General features: G+C 34.3%; 1 protein-coding gene across 1 annotated transcript in view; it reads right to left on the bottom strand.

The window, feature by feature from the left end:
- CRPPA (CDP-L-ribitol pyrophosphorylase A) overlaps positions 1-21,258 on the bottom strand; it is a 96,712-nt gene that overhangs the window by 48,402 nt on the left and 27,052 nt on the right. Inside the window, exons 4-6 of the mRNA XM_065753246.1 lie at positions 17,698-17,802; positions 11,214-11,259; positions 1,202-1,299 (exon numbers count right to left, since the gene is read on the bottom strand). Of these exons, the coding sequence (XP_065609318.1) occupies positions 1,202-1,299; positions 11,214-11,259; positions 17,698-17,802 (249 nt within the window). The remainder of the gene's footprint in view (positions 1-1,201; positions 1,300-11,213; positions 11,260-17,697; positions 17,803-21,258) is intronic.

Below are 21,258 nucleotides of genomic sequence, written 5' to 3'. Positions count from 1 at the left end.
ATAAAGCTGATTGTTCAAACAAGTTCTTTTTTTTTTTTTTTTACTAGATTGGAAGCGCTTCTTGCGGCGTTTTTGTGTTTAAAAGTAAAAGACAGATATATGAAAGCATGCATTTCAGTCAGTATTTAAAGATCAGACTTTTTTCTTAACATGGGAAAGTGATGCCTTCCTACCAATTGCAAAATAGTTTAAATAGAGAAAAAAAGGATAACTATTAATGAATGTAGAACCTGAAAAAAGACTTCTGCTCCATTACACAGCTAGTCAGACAAGAAAAAAAAAGTCTTATTCAACTGTGCTAATGTTTTCTATTTTAAAATGTGGATATGCAATTAACAAAAGCAATGATGTTCCCCAATAAATACAATTATTTTCAAATAAAAGCTGAAAGTGCAGTGGCACGTTTCATTTCAAGATGCAGATCAGCCAGTTTAACATACAATAACATCCTATATTAACTGAACACAAAAAGCAGATCAACAGACATGAAAAAAAACATTATAAAGCTACAATCATGCAAATTGGGAAACCTATGTTCTTGAGCAGTTATTCCTGCTCTGTTTCTCTGTGTAAAAGAAAGATGTGATCTCATCACATAATACATAATTAAGAATTACTCTATTTTCAGTCAGGATATATCTGATTATCAAATGTTAGTCGTATTTGGGAAAGAAAAATATGTGATAGTTCCATTAGTGGGAGTAATGAACAAGGAAAAGATAGTTAAATGTCAGTGGAAAAATCCATTAATATTCAGCAGTGCTTCAATAAGCATTCACTGTGAGAGAAACGCACCCCTGTATCTCTCTGCCAAAAGGCTGAACTTTGCACTGACAGTTATACAGGAAAACAACTTGTTCCTTAATTTGTTTAGACTTTAATTCAGACTTCAAAGTAACAGAAACATTTCTTGTGTAATGTATTTGTAACAATTTGGGCTTACCGAATTCATAACATCTAAAGGACGTGGCCTCTCTGAAGTGTGGACCCAATTTCTCCTCTAATATAATAAACATATTTTAAAGACCATTGGTAAGATCCCTCTCTAGAGCATAATTAGGCAGAAGATGATTCTTGGTAAGTTCCACACCTGGTGTTAATCCTTTTTATTAAATACTCAAGAGACACAGGAGGTATCAGAGTCTGTATTTAGAATTTAGTTGTTTTGTTATGAGCTGTGAGAACAATAAATTATACTTACTTTTATTTGGTTTCTTAAGGATTCATGAAGGAGAAAACCTACTTGCACAACAGCTTCCTTTGCATCAGTAATAATACAAATTTGTTGTGATAAGTTGTCTGCAATCAAGAAAAAAAACACTTTTTTCATTAAAAATATAAATTAATTACTTATCTGTTAAACATTACCATCAATACATATACTGCTGCCTCCTGCTAGAATCTTTTCAACAGCTGAAGATTTAATTTTAAACCAACTTATTTCAAGGTAAAATTAACAAAAATGCATAACATACATCTCAAACTTAAAATTCATTTTACATTTTGGGATTTTTTTTTACATTTGAAAATATCACACTTAAATAATGAATTTCTGTGAAAGGGTATTTGCTCAGATCCACATTACTGACATCAGATGACCACCAAGAAAATAACTTTTTGAAATATTCATGCTGCATATCAATTCAGTGGACCACTGAATGAGGTATTTGCACCTTTGCCAAGAACTTACTATAAGAAAATAAAAAGACTCCAGTAGACACCAGACAGAATAAATATTCCTCACATAATATTTTATGTATCCACAGCAGCTATCAAAGATATATTCAAGACACATCTTCACCTCAATATCAAAGAATTTGTGGAACCAGTAAGTTATTGGCTATCCTGCTCCATAAGGGAAATACTTAAGAAAACTGATATTTTTTCTCATTCTTGACTATAGTTTTTAGAATCAGGGAACTTTTTCTTTTTTTAAACCAACAAAAATAATACAAGTCTGGAGCATTCCATTCTAATTCTAGATCATATCATTCAGATGTTGAATTAATACACATATTGAAACATATAACTTTGTCTGGGTAGTCATTTTGTGAGAAGCTAAAAATTTAATAACTGAATTAAGCCTAATTATATTTAAAGCAGACTTCAATACAACTTCAGGGACAAACAAATACTGAATACCTCCCCAAAATTAACTAGCAGTGAAAGATGTAAAAGAAATTATGAAACTACAGTCTTAGAAACAAGTCTCCATATAAATATATAATTTTATTGCAAGTGGAAAGTTATCTGTTTGTTTGCTTTTACACATAATTACATACTGCATGATAAATTCAATGACATGGATTTAAAATTATTTGATTTCTCACATTTTATTGTAAACTCAAAGACAATAATAATAATTATTATAAAGATATAAAAGATATATAGGCCTAAAATTAATTTTAAAACTGATGCAGTTAGCATTACTGGAAAGTAAGATAGGAGCTACAAAAAACCACATGTGGAAGAAGGCTGTGGAATCTAAGAAGGCACCATGACTTAAGGACATTTCTTTTAAGAAAGAAGTCAGCTATTGACAAGCAGCGTCAAATGTATCCAGCAAGAGACTGCTGAAGGTCTGCAAATACAAAGCCTACCTCACTCCCATTCCACCTAAATCTCTAACTTCCTGTAACATACACTAGAAGGAAGACAGGAGCACAAAAAGGGTAATTAAGAGCTGCAGCTTGAATTTAATAAAGAAGAAAAGAAAACAATGAAGTATGACAACATATTTTTAAATTGGTTGAGGAATGCATTGCTGGAGTATGAGAAAATGCACACATTAAAAAATACTGAATGCTTTTAAATGATCAGGAAGAACATGAAGGAACTCTGGGAAATCTTAGTTTACAAAATTAATCTAGCAAAGCAGCTGAAGTTTAAAATTCACTTTCAATTTAAATATAAACTCTATTAAGTGGTCAAAGAAAAATTCTGTATGACATCTTAGATGGTCGACATCTTTGCTGTACTATGGGGAGGAAGGCTTGAGCCCCTCCAAGACCGCCTGTGTGCCAGCTCTGGTACACTGATCCATCTAGCCATTGCACAGCATAAACACAGTGAGCACAAGGCAGCAGGAGCACTGGCTACAGCTCCCTCTGACTTCTAGAAGCTTGCTGGCTGAGGATGAACTAGCTACATGAAGTATTTCACTCCTGGATTTTAGAAGTTTGTCTAGGTATATCAAATTATTTTGCTCCCAGTTTTACCATTTGTTATCTTTTACAATGAGCATCTCCTATACACATTTTCTCTCCCATTACCAATACACATTAATTTCTTCCATAAATAGCTTTATGTTTGTAATTTTTTTATTAGACAAAGCATTCCTGATAAAATTAAGGACTTCCTCGCATTAGCTTCTACATGCATTAACATAATACTGAAATAGTAATTCATCTGCACAGATTTGTAAAGGGATTCAATTTGGTGGTCATCATTTTAGGAACATTGTTATTCCTCAGCAACAGTTGTTCATTGAATTCCCACATTCTGCCAAAACTCATGACAGTAAAAATAAAAAATAAAAACAAAAATAAGAATTCATATGCAGACATCTATTTACATAGTGACATTAAATATTTAAGTTTTGTACTCAATATACTAATACATAATGGAATTACAGGCACATATATTAAAAAATCACCTTTCTTAACAGCCCAGCAAAAACACCATTAACAGACTATGCATTAAATAGGAGTTTTGCTAGTATTACCTAAATATTCAGCTGAAATAGAGGCCTCCTCTGCCATGGTTATGAAAAACTATAGTAGAAAACTATATAATACATTGTTCAGAGGAGCTGTGGATTTCCCATCCCTAGAGCTGCCAAAGGCTGGGCTGGATGGGGCCCTGGGCAGCTTGATCTAGGGCTTTATTTAGTAATTAGCAGCCCTTCCTGCAGCAGGGGGTTGGAGCTCAGTGATCTTTGAGGTTCCTTTCAAACCAAGCCATTCTATGATTATTCCACTACAACGAGTGCAGACTTATTTTTAAAGTGTCACAAAAAGATCAATGTAACCTCTATCTTTTCTAAGAGCAAAGCAATAAACAACATACCTTGAAAAAGTGTTTTCTCAAATCTTCAGAATTCTGTAGTAACTATGAGAATTTCAACTAGGAAATGTAAACATTTAAAGCTTTTGGAAATTAAAATGGAGAAAATAAACCTTAGCTTAAACATATATTTTAACTTCAAAGATAAAATTTTCTTAAACCAGAAACAAGATAGATTAAATATGAAACCTAATTTTAATTTATTCTATGCCCTGATTTGTGTGTTGAAAATACTAAATACAATACTGTTTTAGGTCACGTTATTATTCAGTAGCAACTGTTACAGTCTTTATCCTAGGATCTCACTCAAAATTATAAATCAAGATGTGTATATGTTTATGGAATTACCTTAGTTTCACAATGTATTAAGTCTGCTCTAACAAATTACTTAGTTTACTCCAAAAAGCATGCCACAAACAAAGAGTAATTATAATACCACTGTTCAAATACTGATCATAAATATCATATCCTACTGATTTAATAGCATAACAATAAAAATGCATCTGAATAGCATATAAGTTTCAACCTAGAGACATTTTTTCTTCTCATTGCACACATTTATATATGCATATGTTTCTTTTTGTAAGCATATCATTCCTATTCTTGGTCACTGTAATTTCTACTGCTTTGAAGTATACCCAAAGATCACCGAAGAGTTTTAAATTTTGCAATGAATTCAAAATAGAAGACCAGTTTGTTTGAACTCCATTTTTACTTTCTATACAAAAATGACTTAACTGCTCTGGAAGTTCTCCCTAGCATCACCAGACTGTCATAAACAGATTTGTATCTACCACTGCAAACACAAGAAAAAGTATTGCCAATTATCTTTTTCATTCACATTTAACATGAGTTGAAACTGTTATTTGTACAACACAGTAACCAAAAATATCTAATAATTTTTGTATACCCATTCTACATTTCTTTATAGCCACAAAAACCAAAAGCAAACTTGGCACTGCGCCTACCAATATTAACATAGAAAAAGGAGAGGAATATTCAGTGGTACAAGATGAGGAAGAGGGTTGTTTTCATCCAGCAATAAGTATTCTGAGGAATATGTCTTCACCTGTTAGTCTACTTCTTTGCTGCACCCCAAAGATCAGTCACTGTCTAATGGGCACTACATTGTACTCATAAGACTGCAGACCTTGGGGTGATCTTTTCTTTGATAAAAACAAAAAAATTGTTTTTGTTTGTTTGTCTTTGTTTTTTTTACTCACGTAGGTTCTTCATATAACACCAAACATTGTAAGCAGCTATAACAGTTATAAAACATTCAAATGTATGAGGGCTGCTTTACAAGTAATGCCTCCTATTTTATTATGCTGGTCCACGATATCAGAGGCAGATGGTGGTGGTATGACAGCAGAGGTTGAACCTTCCCACCAGTATTCCTTTACATTGTGTTGCTGTGTGACAGACAGCAGCAGTGGGGCAGTCTGACAAAACTGCGCGTGACATGGAAGTGTGGATGAAGGAAACGTGTGTCACTGGATTCCTCCGTGTAGGAAAAATGGCAGCCACTAACATTCATTGAAGCTTGCTGGACGTTTATGGAGATGAAACGGCGGATGTGAGCACAGTGAAATTTTGGCCTGTGTGGGCAACATTTTCCTAGCAATAATGCCATCACAGCAGCTGTGAAACAGTGAGTCACTTCCTCTGGTGTGGATTTTTACAAGCGCAGTATGCAGGCTCTTGTTCACTGCTGACGAAAACACATAGCTAAAGGTGGTGACTGTTAAAAATAGTGTTTTGTAGCTGAAAATTTGCTCTGTGAAATGGTAAGATTGTGATTTTATATCTTGTATTTTCCGCAGAAATAAGTAAGAAGCATTACTTCCAGAGTGACCTATTTTTCTTTCCAGTTGCAAAATTTAATTGTTTGTACATCCATGAAAGCAGATATTCAAACAGCCAAGGCAAAGTATATAATCTGGAAGTGCACATCTGTTGAAAAGTCACTGCAGAATAAGGGCCCTTAAGAAAAACGAGGAGAGGGAAAGAAGCAAACTCTAAATTACTTTTCTGTTTTACTGAGAAGAAACATTTAAAGTTTACATGTTGGAACTAGAGTTCAAAGATGCTTGCCCTGAGGGTAGTAGTCATAATGGAAATATTTTTAGGATGTTTTGTATTACCCTGATCTTAACTGCATTTCTAGATGAGTCACCTTTATTGTAAGATGATGTTTTCTTACTTCAAGACCATTAAAAGTAGGCATGTGCCACCTTGTCTGCATACTCTTCAAGTTCATACCTGCTTAACTAAAGAAGAGCACTAAGTCTAATGTTAAAAAAAACAAAACACATTAGGACTCAGGTTTTCATAATGTGGTTGTTTAAAAGAAACTAGAGGAAATAAGCAAATTACTAATACATTTTATGAAAACAGTCTTGAAAGATAAATAACAGTCTACTTAAATTACTGAAGTATTTCACTATATTACCTTAAATGTAAATGTTATATTTATTTATAAATATAAATCTGTAAAGTACAATGTATGTATACATGTACATTTTTCTTACTTCTATTTGAGTCAACTTTAACAAGCAGAAATTTGTCCATTATTACATCTAATTAGGCTAGCAGTTAAAAAGCTGGCTGTGCTTCTCTAAAGCACTTGGGACTTGCTACTTTTTGTAAAACAGCTGACTAAAAGAAACCAACAGTCATATAATTATAGACACATGATTAATTGTATTTTTTTTCAGGCATTTAATAGCCAGGTACTTGTTACCATAATCATTTTTCCAGTATTTGGTTAATTAAATAATTATAATTTAATATACGAACAAAGAAATGCAGAAGTATGTCAAAGGAGACAGAATAGCAAATAGTAGTTCAGACTGAACCACAAATGTTCCTTAGCAAAACTGTCCACAGGCACAAGTGCAACCTCAATATTTTAGCATAAACATTTAAGCATTTAAAGATCAGTTGATCTAAGCTTAAAATTCAAAACAAGTCACTATTTAAAACCAGAAAGTGAACAGTTGACTGAAGAATTCTCAAACAAGTACTTTAAACATATCTTAAAAGGATTTTCTAAATAAAACAATCACGTTAACAAAAAAGATAACACATTCTCTGATGCTGAAGGAAATAGTAGTTTCAAGTCACTATTAAGTATAAACATAAATGATGTGAAATTTGGAGCACTAATACCAAAGTTAAATGTGTATATACAAACATGCTTTATCACTCCTACATTCCTCCTGTGACAAAATGTGCATCCAGCAAAGTAAACTGGATCACTTATCAATAAAAAAAATTAGTTGTGAAGACTCACTAGCAGTAGGAAGCCAATGTGAGGCCAGTGCGCTTAGTGTCCTCCATCCCACCAGCCTGTTTAGCTTTAGGGACTCCTCCAGAGGACCTTAACATCATGCTAGGTGGCACATTGAGATCAAATACTTTGCAACCCAGACTGACAGCATCATACAGAATTGTCCCTTCAGGCATTCTACATGGCCTGAACCTGGAGTCTTAATCCACCATCATGTAGATCAACATCCCACAGGTAACACCATTCATAGTCTGAGTGATATTTAGCACCAGGAACCGGCACCCTCTTCTCATATAAACAGAGAATTCCTAGCAGTACAGTGCTCCTGAGTCCTACCAGGACACAAAGGTTCTGTCAGCTATGCTCAGCAAGGTTATAGACAAAACAGGAGCCAATGACAAGAAAAAGCTTTTAGCAAGGCAAAAAACAGTGAAGAGAAGATAGGCGTTCCTGCTGTAAATACTCTTTCTGGAGGTTGCTATCATCATCCCAAAAAAGGAAAAGGAAACAAACAGAAAAAGAAGAGGAATATTTCCAAAAAACCCATCTGTGAGGAAGTCTCTAAGGAATATCTGGAAATCCATAACGATGTGAGCCTCTTGCTAGCACAGTAGTATACTGAGTATATTGATGACTTCCAGTAGCCAAATTTATAAACTCTTTGTGGGCTGCAGTAAGCAGAAGGCCCTTTCTCTCCCCAGGGACTGTTTCTGAAAGAAGAAAGACTGCATAGCAACTGCTCCTTTCTTGCAGCAGTCACTTTCCCATCAGTGTCCATGACACCTCCATGACTCTCACAGTTTCCTAACACAAAAACTCATTAATAGTGGTGAGTAGCTACCACACAGCAGAACACTACCTAAGTCATGGGAGAAAACACAAAAGGGTAACGAAAATTAGAAGCACTTCCTAGTAAGTGGGTTTTGCAGTCTTGAAAAAAGCAGTCAGTGTTATACATCCAGCAATGCAGCTAGTAGAAAAAGCCTAACAGCCTGCTTTGGCTTACAGGGTGGCTGCCATTCTGGAAAGTGACCTCTCCTTGAAGGTTTCCCACAGGTGTAAAACACAACAGAGCAAAATGCAGTCAACAATATTTCTTCAGTAAAACTAAGGTTTCTTCAGTAAAGTCATGGTTGTTGTAACCATGTGACCAAATGATGTAAAATGCAAAAACATGATGTAATGCTCACTAGGTCTAAAACTAAAATCTTCCCTTAAATATATTTTCACTTCACTGCTGCAAGAATTGTGAATAGAATGCTTACCTAATTTTAATCTACATGGCTAAACTCTGTTGTAAATCAAAGTCCTATTATATCAGCTGAATATCAGTATTTGAAGCATTTTCAAGGGCACAGAAAATACAAGGCACAGCTCTCAAAAGGCAGATGTGGGCATTAACAGTGTATACTCAAAACCTCATTAAAGACATATAATGATGTAAGATAAATCTGTTGCAGAGTGTTCACATTATCTAAGGGCTCTTAGTACATTATTTGCATAAAAAGAACACGAGGTTTCCCCTTCCTTAACTCGTGCAACACTGCAAAAGCAAATCTAAACTTTAAGGAACATAGTTTTTTCATACAAACCAGGCACAATAGAAGAATACTGTGGTTACTAAAGCAAATATATTAAATAGTGCCACAGTAACAAAACATATAAGATCAAGGATGAGATTTGCCTGATTTACCACTGTGCAGCTCGTCATTTCTACTTTAAACTACATAAATCTTTTATCATAAACAACAGCTGAAAAGATTGTACCAGCTTTTTTGAAAGTAAAAAATGTGATAACATGATGAAATACACATGTAAAGTACATATCTATGAACAGTATGAAGAAAATGAGCAGTCATCTATAGCATTCTTACCCACTTATAAATGCATGGGTCCCGCCAAAAGTAACACCTCCTATTTGTTTCTATGGAAACTACAACAGATGAACATGGTTCTATTCAACAGCAAAGTAAATATGGAAGATATATAGGAAAAAGGAAAATGAGATCAAAATTAACACAGAAATATGAGTTTGCTGAGATTTATTTCAAGTTGAATACTGAACTTTTGCCAAGATATGATCAACATTTTAAATACCTTCAGTTGACTTGCATCATTTTATGCTGACATGATAGGCTTCAACAGGTTTGAATAATAAAAGCACAATTTTTGCTACAGTAAATATTTTCAAATATTGAAATGAAAAAGTAAATTCAAGCAACTGTTCCAGATTCTATATTCTCTTACTAATATCACCATTAGAGAGAATTCTATTTTCAAGTCTCTACTATATAGATAAAACTTTTAAGAATATAGGTAATACCTCACATTTTAAAAGACTGTACTGTAAAAGCATGCATAAACCATCTGAGTTAGGAATTCATTGAGAAAAATCATAGAGGTATAGACAAATCAGTATATCGCTAGATAAAACAAACTGGATGCTGCTGGTAAAAATAGGGTCTCTGAAGATTTATTTAACTATTGTTCCAGCTTAGTACTGACTACAAAAACCTATGATTTAACTGAAGTTAAGTCAATGGAAAAATCAGAACATTAGTCCATAACTAACAAGCATGATGACTGGTGGAATGGGATCTATATATAGATTGGAAAAAAAGAATTTTTTTTAATATAATTACTTTTGCAATTGTCAAAGATTGGAAGCTTCCCTCTGTTCCACTAAACCATAATTCAAATATTCTAATTCCTACTCAGCAATGACATAAAAATCATTGCTTGGTTCTGTATCATACCGTGCTGCAAAATCCCTGTTTTCCACATTGATTTGTCCTATTAACTGTTTTTTTTTCTTGCAAGTCATTTCATTTATGTGACATAGTAACAGTATGCAAGCTTTTAAAATTTATTATCAAACTGAACCATTTTATCCAAGGAAAGATCAATCAGATTTAAGTGAAAGCTATTACAAACTATTCCAGGAGCACGCTGATTTCAGAACATTAAAACATACTTCAATAATCACTAGGTCAAGCCAAGAACTTCTATATTTTATTACCAAAAATCTCTTACTGGCAGAAATAATTGTTTGTATAATATTTGTAAATATCCAATACCATCTGAAGATATGTAAAAAAAATGGACAAATTACAGAAACATCATTTCTTGGGAAAGTTTTCTATTTTAAGTCAGATCATACCCCAGTTTTCAAAGCTTCCTATAGGTTAAAAATACTACTGAAGGGCAATGACCCTATTGAGTGGTCTACAGCACTAGTCTAATGGGGAGTAGCTGAGGGAACTGGGATTGTTTATTCTAGAGAAGAGAAGGCTCAGTGTAGACCTTATCGCTCTCTACAATGAGCAGCACTGAGTTGTACATGTATATACGTGCATACTTTAAAATATATTTATTCTAAGTGTATACATACGTGATGTATCTACAATAGAAATATGTACACATATGATTATGTATATATAATAGAAATATATCTACTCATTGAATATCTCAAGATCATACAATTGCTATGAGAAAACAGTAAAGAGTTCTGAAGAGTTAATAGATGTTTTTCAGTCTACTACTTAGAAACGTGGAACATATTCAAAATTGAACTAGAAAACAAATGTTTATTTATTCCTTATAAAGTCTTTCAAAATTAATCTCTATTTGCTATGTACATGGCTTTTTATAAGATTCTCTATTCCAAGAGTAGTAAATAATAAAGGTCAAAAATGCATAATTTAAAATATCCCAGAAAACTAGTAAAACAAGTTGCCTAAGCACATTTTACTCATCATAAAACTTTTTCATAAAGACATTTAAAACAACAGAATACAAAAAACCTACAGTAGACTCAGGAATATACAAACTGGCAGCCATAAGGACAAATACATACCCTTAATAATTGATTCAGCTGCATACAGATCCCGCTTGTAGGTCACCTAAAGGACAGACAAACCTCATTAGATTTAACACAGCAGTATGGAATGCAAAACCAATAAAACAATGCCTTGAAGGCAATTCTTTACATTTAAAATAACAAATGTAAAGAAATGATATTGTCAATTTCTTAATTATGATAAAATATCACTGGCAAGTCATGAGAACAGAAGTTGCAGAAACTACTGCAGACCTGAAACATTTTTTAAAATACTTAGACTCCCTTAGAATTCATTTGAAAATGCACCTAATTTTAACCTTTTAAAGGATCATTATGATATTGCACCAGTTTTCATACATTCTTCTTCATAATTCCTTAAAAAACTATTTCTACTCCGCAATTTAATCATGAAACAGATTCATTTTGAAAGGACTTGTGGACACAAAAACCAGCCGGGTAGAAGCTTATTTATTTCTTACTACTGACTCAGGTGAATTTTTTCAGTACTGTAAAATTATTACTATTAATGAGAGTCTTGTTTCTTGTTTCCATATCCATGGCTGACAAAATGTACTTTTACCCACAATAAAAGCTAACTAGATATAGTTATCCCTACAGCACTTCCAAAGGCTCTGCCTTCCTGGAATAATTCCACAGGTGTGGTTTTGCTGTTTTGTTTTGTTGTTTTTTTTTGTGTTTCTAAACATACTTCTTTATATTTAGCTGCAATTAAATGCATACCTCTTGCTTACATTAGTTTACCAAATAATTCTTAGTTTACTTTTCGTACTTTGTTTGCTTATGATCAATTACCATTTTCCTTTAACTCTATAAAACTGATTCTTTTGCAAACTTTATTGGAAAAAAGGAATCAGATCAATATTAGAAACTAAAACAGCTACTGCACATTGTGAAAATTATCTTTTCAAAAATATCAATTATCTAATTTTTAATCTATTTAATGACTTAAACAATTAGAGTCATGCTTTTTTTTTTTTTTTAATTAAGATGCCATTAAGCAGAAGTAAAATTTCTGCCAAACAAGTACTACATCAACACTGACATCTTATGAGCCAAGACCATAATCTTGTAAAACAGGCTTGGAATCAGTTTCATAAAATAAATACATTCCATGTTGGCTGATATTAATTACATTAGTCCACTAACTCTTTGATTATCAAATTCTGCCTGTAGCAATATACTCCTAATATTGTTGATCAACATCAAATTCACATTCTAAGAACTCAGATATCATATTTTCATGTGACAACATTAATTTTTGTTTAGTCCACTCAAACATCCAGCATTTCAAGACATTCTGAATTGCAAACTGTTGCAATATAGACAATTGCTGTTCAAATATTAGCACAAATAACTCACAATTGTAGAATATGGAAACAATACCTGTTAACTCTGCAAAGGCAGAATAGTCTTAATTAGTAAACATCTCTCTACCTTTCTGTATTGTAAACAAACTGTTGCATCTATCTAGTAAAGGTATTCTCTAATATAAAATCCATTAATATCTGCAATATTTGAAAAACCTCAAAATTGTTGGGCAGGTGTTTGTTTTTTAATTCTACTCATTCTACCAGAGTACTGTCATTTTAAGAAAATAATAAATACACACAGAAATAACTTTCTCCAATTGCTTTCAGTTATTTAATTCTATGCAGGTTGTGCACCCAATATTTGAAGGCTGATCCAAAAGTAATGCATTCTATTTTATTATGTTGGCCCATAACTGAAGGCAACACAAGTTGAACCTTCCTGTCAATATTCCATTACATTTTGTCACTCTGCAACACATGGCAGCAGAGGGGCAGTCTGACAAAATGGTGCCTGACATGGATGTGTGTATGAAGCAAAGATGTGTCACTGAATTCCTCCATGAGGAAAAAATGCACCCACTGATATCTGGTACCTGTTGAATATTTATCATCTGCTCATCTGTGCAAATCAGCAGATTACAACCAGAGAACCATGTATGGAGCTGAATATTGGCTTCAGCGTACTGGAAACAATGGCAGCAATGTTGGAATACTACGAAGTTTGTACCAGGTGGGACCCATGAATGCTCACAAAAGAACAGAAAGACCATACACAAGTTTGTCAGAACCTACTGAAGCAACACAAGGCTGAAAGTGACCATTTCCTGGACTGAAACCTTACCAGTGATGAGACATGGTGTCATCACTATGAGACAGTCCTAACAGCAGTCCATGGAGTGGTGACATGTGAATTCCCCATCAATGAAAAAGCCTAAGGTACAGCCCTCAGGGAGTAAAGTGATGCATGTTGTCTTTGAGGATAGGAAAGGGCTGGTTCTTCTGTTTTCCCTGGATCTCAGATAAACCATCACGTATGACCACTACACTGCAGCAGTGACTGAAATGAAGGCTTCTAGAGTCAGGACAGAGAAGACGACAACCTTTCTCTTGCAACACAACAACATCAGGCCACATGCCAGTATGAAGCCTGTGGAGGACACTGACAGTCTTGGCTGGACTATCCTATCACATCCACTAATTAGTCTGGACTTTGAATCTTTTTACTTCTATCTGGTGGACCAATGAAAGATGGACTGCGTAGACAACATTTTTCTAGCAATTACACTGACATAGCAGATGTGAGATGATGGGTCACATGAAAATAAATAGGAAGCATTACTTTCAGAGTGACCTATGTACAAACAGAATTCTTACAAGTACCAGATGTGTTCTTTAAAGATTCAAGGTCCACACAGAATGAAAATTTTTATATACTTGAAGTACACAAAATCTTCTCTACATGATAATTGACTACAATTACACATACTCTGAAACCTCAAAAGATCTTTGAGGAATTATTATTTCAGTTCTCATCTATCTGGATGGAATATCCTGTTATCTCTCACTGAAAAAAAAAATGATTAGGGCCATTGAAACACCAGCTCTTGGCATATATAATATAATATATATGTAATGTTATGCATCTCAGCATCAAAAAGCTTTATAGAAAAGAAACAACACATAAATCATGTAATTATAACAGCTATGGAAAGACAATCTTGCTTCTGAAAGATGGTTAGTAACAAACAGCAACAGCTCCTAACTGTTTCATAGGCAGAAATACATTGAGCAAACTGTCAGTCTTCTGAATTTCATCAAACCTCACAAACTCAGAAGTGCTTCCTTCTTTAATGGTACCTCCTCAAGTCACTTGCCAAACACCCTGGCATAGAATAGCAACCAGCATGGTATAGAGTGACCAACATGAGGGTGCTATTCAAGCAGGAAGGAACTATATTCCTCTGTATATTCCTCTGTATAATTTACATGCATTTGTTGCAGAAACAACTTGATATTTTACAAATCTCATCATTTTTATGACTTTGAATGCTCTGACAAGCTTTACAAGTGTCACTGACTCCTCAGTATGAAGACAAGAAATAGGATGTTAGTATGCATAGAAGGTACTTTAAAGATATGGCACCAGTACGCTTGTGGATACTATGTAAAACAGATTAGCTGCTGCTCACCATGTGCAATACAGTATCTGCACATAAATGGGCACTGTTGTTATTTTCAGGCACTACTGTCAACACTGAAGTTCTTTTCATCTGGTCCACAAGGCTGAAACTCCTTCTCCACAATATTCTCAGGTAAGCCACTAGCTAACAAACTTTTCTGTCCAAACTCTGTGTGTAATATACTGAGGAGTTCAATCAACTGGGCTGTAATAAAGTAGAAAGAACATAAATAGAAGTAATTATTTCCCTGTACTTGGTACTACTGAAAATACACCTGTTTCCAGTTTTAGACTCCCCAATGGCAAACTGGAGCAAGTCCAGATGAGGACTGCAAAGAACTTGGGTTGTTCAGCCCATAGAAAAGAAGGCTAAGTGGGAGAAATGGGACACATTACTGCTTATAGAACAAACTAAGCTTTTCTTGCAGGCTTTTCCTTTTCTCCTCTCATTCCTTCCCACTTGAAAAGGCAGCAAAGGAAATGCTGATCAGATCTTATGAAAATACAAATCTGTATGTGAGGATAGCTAGGCACTGGAATTGTTTTTCCAGAGATTAAGTGAAATTTCTGTTCTTGGATAGACTGAAAATTCATATGGACAAAGCCCTCCCTGCACAGCCAGATTAATCTAACTAACCTGGCCCTAGATGAGACCCAGTTGTTTCATTTAATCTTAATTATTCTGTAATTCCAGATCAAAAGACTACATGCTATCTACTGGGCACAAGTAGCATCTACAGATAGTAATCAGAGAATAGCCTGGGTTGAAAAGGACCTTAAAGATCATCTAGTTTCAACCCCTCTGGTGTGGGCAGGGAACTAAACAAACATTACAAAGAACGAATGATGCATTATGGATCTATTTTGTTACCCTTCACATAAGCATTGTGATTTACAATGAGATCAATGAAACTATCCAAAAAGAGGTAATACTACTGCATGACAGAATCTATCAGTCCTTTAGAAGACCAAAAAGGAACGCAGACAACCCGTTTCAGAAAGATTATCTCCACAGAAAAATACTGAAAGAAGTTACTGTAGGCAAACAATGCATAAGTGAATTTTGTTGCTAAATGGCACAGGAAATTTGCACTGCAGATTCAGGAAATTACCTTTCTGTTTAAGATTTATGTTCATATTATTAGAAATCATGTCCCAGTGGAGGAAATTTACTGTCAGAGACAGATGGAGTGATTTGAGCTGCTTCCAGATCCCTTAACATGGTAACAAATACACACGCACACACACAAAAAAAGGAATACTTACTAATTGTATGACACAACAGCTACTGACAAAGAATAATATATTACAATCCAAAACAATTGAATGATAGATTTACTTAAACTACATATTTTTTGACACCTGAATACACACCTGCATTATCAATTGTTAGGAACCCATGGACTGTCAGACCTTGATATTAAAAAATAAAAAATAAAACTTTGAAGAGGTCTTAAACTCTCCAGGGTTTCTGAATGTAATGAGCTCTTTCTAGCCAGCTATTTGACATCAGAGAACAAGGAATGCTTTCATAGAAAAAGCAGATAAAAATAGGTGAAGTATTTAGAGGAAGCAAGATAAAGTTAATTTTGTAAAAGAATATTCTTAATTTTACAGAAACACATATATAGTTTTACAAATTCTCAAACCACTCAGGTTTTTTTTCTAGTTCTTAGCTCCAGATGCATGCTGTCTTCATTAATTATCTCAGATAACATCTGTCCAAATCTGTCTACAATGATGAGCCCAAAACAGCTCATGATAATCCAAAACCAAATTGAACTTAGTCGGAATTTCAAAGTTATTATTAGCACAATCTATGGTATATGAAAACAGCATTGGGAGGCAAGACAACATGAATAAATTACATATTCTATTGACAATCATCAGAATTTTTAATAATTTTAATAGCTGATAATAAATTATTCAATTTTTTCATAAAATTCCAGTATAATTTAGCATGAGTAGTGATTATTTTATGGATAAAGAAATGATGGAAGAGTAAATAGGTAAACCACCCAATCAAATTCACCCAACAGGTAACAGCAGAGGCAGTAACATAACCCAACTCAGGGTCAAAAGACTAAGTAAAGCAGCAGAGTTTTTTCAACCCTATATTTTGTAATGCTGGCCTTATTTCTTTCCAGAAGCTAGAACGTAATTTTAGAGTTTGGGACAGATGACCTTCCTTTTGCATTCTGAAACCCAAGCAAGCATGTGAAGCTCTTACCAGAAACTTACTCCATACTTTTCTCAATTTACTCTTGTGACCTGGCCTCCAACCGCACAACGGATTTCAGAAAACATTAACTCCACAGTCATTATCAGCTACTGGATGAAGCATTCATTAAAAAAAATCCACCACTGTTTCAATATATTAAATTTCAGAATAACCTTCGTATTTCTACTTGAAGTAGTTTTCCAAAGAGTAGCTGTTACTCCTTTTGTTACTACAACTTGAGAGTTCTGAGTTTACAATACTGGGAGCAGTCCAAAATAATTAGAACTCTTCAAAGTATCTTACAAATCTAGTCTCTCTCCTTCAGTTCTGAAGGATTACCATAGACCCTATTATATCTCTCATTACCTGGCTTAGCACTGAATGCTGCAAAGGCTGAGAATCTCCATTCATCTGACCTTAATCAATGCTCTGATCTTTTTAAACTGGTTTCTAACATTCAAGACAGTAAGACTACTACCATTCTGCATGAAGAATGCTTATCAATGGGCAAACAAATGAGGAACCTTTACTTTCACCATCTCTACAAAGCATGTTTTATTTCTTCAAGTGTTTACAAAAAGAAAATTGACCTCTTAATTGTTAGAGAACGCACTTCTATTTTCAAAATTCTGAAATTTGGTAGAAAAAAAGAATAACTTACATTTTGAACACGTTTGCATTTTCATGGTTATATGAAATCTATCTGAAATTTTGACTTCATTAATTTCAACAGACGTATAAGAAAACAGAAATGTTTACACACTTTACCTTCCAGAGGTCAGCTGTTCCTTCAACAAGTTTAGCATTTGTTTTACAGTATTTCAGAGCCAGGTGCAAACATTCTGTTCCATAATCCAGATCATAGTCTGTACACTGTTATAACCAGAAAGAACATTTTATTAGTATTAAAGTAATAAAACATTTTTCTCAGCAGTTTAGTCCACAATAACGTGTACTATAGGTTCAGAACATATCAAAAGTAAAACATACGTAAGCTTATGTCTAATTCTAAATACTCAGCAAAGTGTTACAGAAGCTTTTCCTTATAAGGAAAACGTTGAAGTCAAGTGCAAAATATTTTCTACTAAAGTGAACAGCAGAGATTAAAAGGCATTTTTGTCTTGCCTTATATCTGAAGAAAGTTTCGGAAAAGCTGTTTCTCTCAGAAATAAATTAGTGTTAATTAAAATTAAGTTATATTTTTAAAAGTTATTCCAACTTATTAGCAAAGTATTAATTACACTTAATTAGTTGGGAGGGAAAAATCTCCATAAATGAGGTTAAGCATTGCAAGAGTATTGCTGACTTTAAGAAATATTACACAAAGAGTAGTAATTAAAAACATATTTCACTAACACTTGCACATCGTGACATTTACCACTCTAATTATCAGTAATTGTTTAAACTTAAACAATATTGCTACAGTATACTCTCCCACAAGCTAATATACTGATGTCAGAGGAGAACAATGAAGTAGAATGATCAACTCAAGACCAGCTTAATTTATGTTTTATCCATACATTAGATCTCCACCCATGAAACATAAATTCATATGGAAGCTTGATGCACAACTTGAAAGCTTCTCTATCGCTCTAAGAAATTCAGCTTGCCAGGGAGCACCTACACTAAAGAATGGTTGAATATCAAAGACAAAAATTTTTACTGACTCAGTAAAAAAAAAAAAAAAAGTAAAAATTAGCAACTTAAATCTTCAGTATTTATTTCATTGTTCATCCAGAGCTAATTTAATTGCAAGCACCTCTTTGAAAATATTACTATTCCTAAACTCTCGTTTTGACTTAAACATTTTTTGACAAAGTTTGACACAGTGCAGTTAACCATACTTGTCATGTGCACATAGCTTTGTGAAACAATGGACACAGTTTAAGCTTCAGACCATGAATTCAAAATGGTGGAAACAGCTGGAAATACTGGCACAAAATATATACACAAAGGAAAAACATAAAGAGATTCACTTAGCTCTGTAAATGGCACAGAAGGAAATATGTTATTTAAAAAAGCTTTTGATCTGTTGAATACTCAAAGGCATTCTAATAGGCAGTTTAGGGGACAGACTTTTATGTGGGAGCTTTATTTGTTTGTTTTCCATAGGTGGATGTTTGAATAAAGTGCTATGCAGGGACTGCAATACAGCTTTTCACAGTGCATCCATTTTTCTTACCTCCACTCCCTAGATTAGTTCTGAAATATTTTGATAAATATTACTTCCTAAGAAAGAAGCCACACTGGTTGGTTCAGCCTTGAACAAAGAAGACTCAGAGGGGAACCCAGACTATGTTCATAAATATCCAAGGGGCAGGAGAGAAATGGATGAGGCCAGACTCTTCAGCAGAGTGTGGTGATAGGATAAGGGGAAGCAGCCACAAACTGATGCATAGAAAGTTCCACACAAGCGTGCATAAGAACTTCTTCCCAGTGCAGTGACGGAGCAGTGGCACAGCTGCACAGAGAGGTGGTGGAGTCTCCTTCTCTGGAGACGTTCCAGACCCGCCTGGACACCTACCTGTGCAACCTGGGCTAGGGAGCTGCTTTGGCAGGGGGTTGGACTCCATGATCTCTGGAGGTCCTTTCCAACCCCTACAATTGTATGATTGAGTCCATATGAGTGGCTACAGGGATGAATTCCACTGTTATAGTCCCAGTTCCGACACACAATCATGACAAATCAGCAAAAAACAAACCTGTCTTTCTTTTTGTGCCCCAATAGTAGATAAAATCCTGATGTCATTGCAACAAAGCCCACACAAGGTACCACAATGAAAACGAGAATACAAAGTTGGTGAAAATGCACAGTGGATACTGCTATGAGGATGAAATTCCTTATACAACTAACAGCTAGTTATTAATCAGACTGACTTCATAAAACAAGGTCTAGAATCTCCATGAGACAGTATTGACTTTCCTGATATAAGAAAAGGACTCAGGAGTTGCTTTAAGCACCCAGTTGAACAGAGAATTTCAGACCGCATATGCCATTTCAGCTTTTTAAAAAGGTCATATTGTCATTTGTAATGTCAAGAAAAAAGAATACTTTTTTTTTTTTCTATGTGGTAACCATAGTGGTCGAAACAGTGTGTCAGGATTTAAAAAAATAAAAATGAATTTTTTGTAAATTGTAAAAATAGTTGGAAGAGTTATGTGATCAAAACAAAACAAAACAATCTCAATGTCAAAAGTTATAGATTATTTAGATAACTCTAAGAAAATGTGAAGAAGTGATGATTCACAGTCTCTCAATTAAGGAAATTTTTAAATTGATACCAAATTCTAAAATTAAGCAATCAACCACAGAACTCGATCAGGTTTAAAAACCAAAGTGAGTCGAACTCCAACTAAGGTAAAGTGCATGCTTTATTATTAAATAATAGGAACAGAGAAGATTATTCACTCTTAAAACAATTTAGTTTGAGAATCACATCTTGAAGTTATGCATGGTCATAAACAGTCCTCCTTGCCTTTGGATACACTAAATTGTCAGTAGCTGAGATGAAAAGCTCTAAAATCACTACATTGTATTCTTAGCTCTCTGAAGAGTAGAGCACAATTCAGATGGGTGGTCTTCTGTCTGCTGCATACAGTGATTCTCAATCAGTTCTTAGTGTTTTCTGCATCTGTGCCAAACAGATGATTCTTATGGATACAGTATATTTATCAGGGTAAATACAGTAATATTTGAAACCCCACTCATAATCCAGTTTCATTTCCACGATTAATAATGGCTGTATGTCTCTTTAACATACTCCACCAAGTTACATCTTTCACTACTACTAAGATGCCAGATTTCACCCAGGCTGCAGCAGCTTTGCTCTGCTGCATCAACGTCTTGAGAGCTTACATGTGAATTTGAAATACTTCAAGATTCTAAAGGATGAGGAGTGCTGTAAAATGGAAGCAATTATCCCATTAGCAATTCTTTTTTTTTTTTTTAATTCCAGGCATTAGAATTTCTCCAAACATTCCTGTGGCATAAATTAATTAGGGCAAGGTGGGGATTCATACAATATCCTGGCTCTACCATTATGCCAAAGAACTAATCAAGTACAGAGCTACCTAAGCTAGCATAGCTTTCTCAACAGACCACCAATCTAGCTGCAGGTTTGGAATAAAATTCATTGAGTACATTTAACCTGAAAATAATTGAGAGGATAGGAAAGCAAGGAAAAAAAGAAAATACTTCCTCTAAATCTCACCATCAGGCTGTTGGGGTAAGAAGATGCCCAGTAAGTATAAGTAAGTAACTGTAAAATCTCCATGGAAAATTTCCATTTTAAAGTAACTGTAAAATCTCCATGGAAAACATCTTAAAAA

This window comes from Cyrtonyx montezumae, unplaced genomic scaffold (genome assembly GCF_038088225.1).
Source record: "Cyrtonyx montezumae isolate F1298 unplaced genomic scaffold, pur_monq_1.0 scaffold_8, whole genome shotgun sequence".
NCBI lineage: Eukaryota > Metazoa > Chordata > Aves > Galliformes > Odontophoridae > Cyrtonyx > Cyrtonyx montezumae.
Note: the sequence above shows the minus strand (reverse complement) of the source record. Positions and strands in the feature narration are given on the sequence as shown.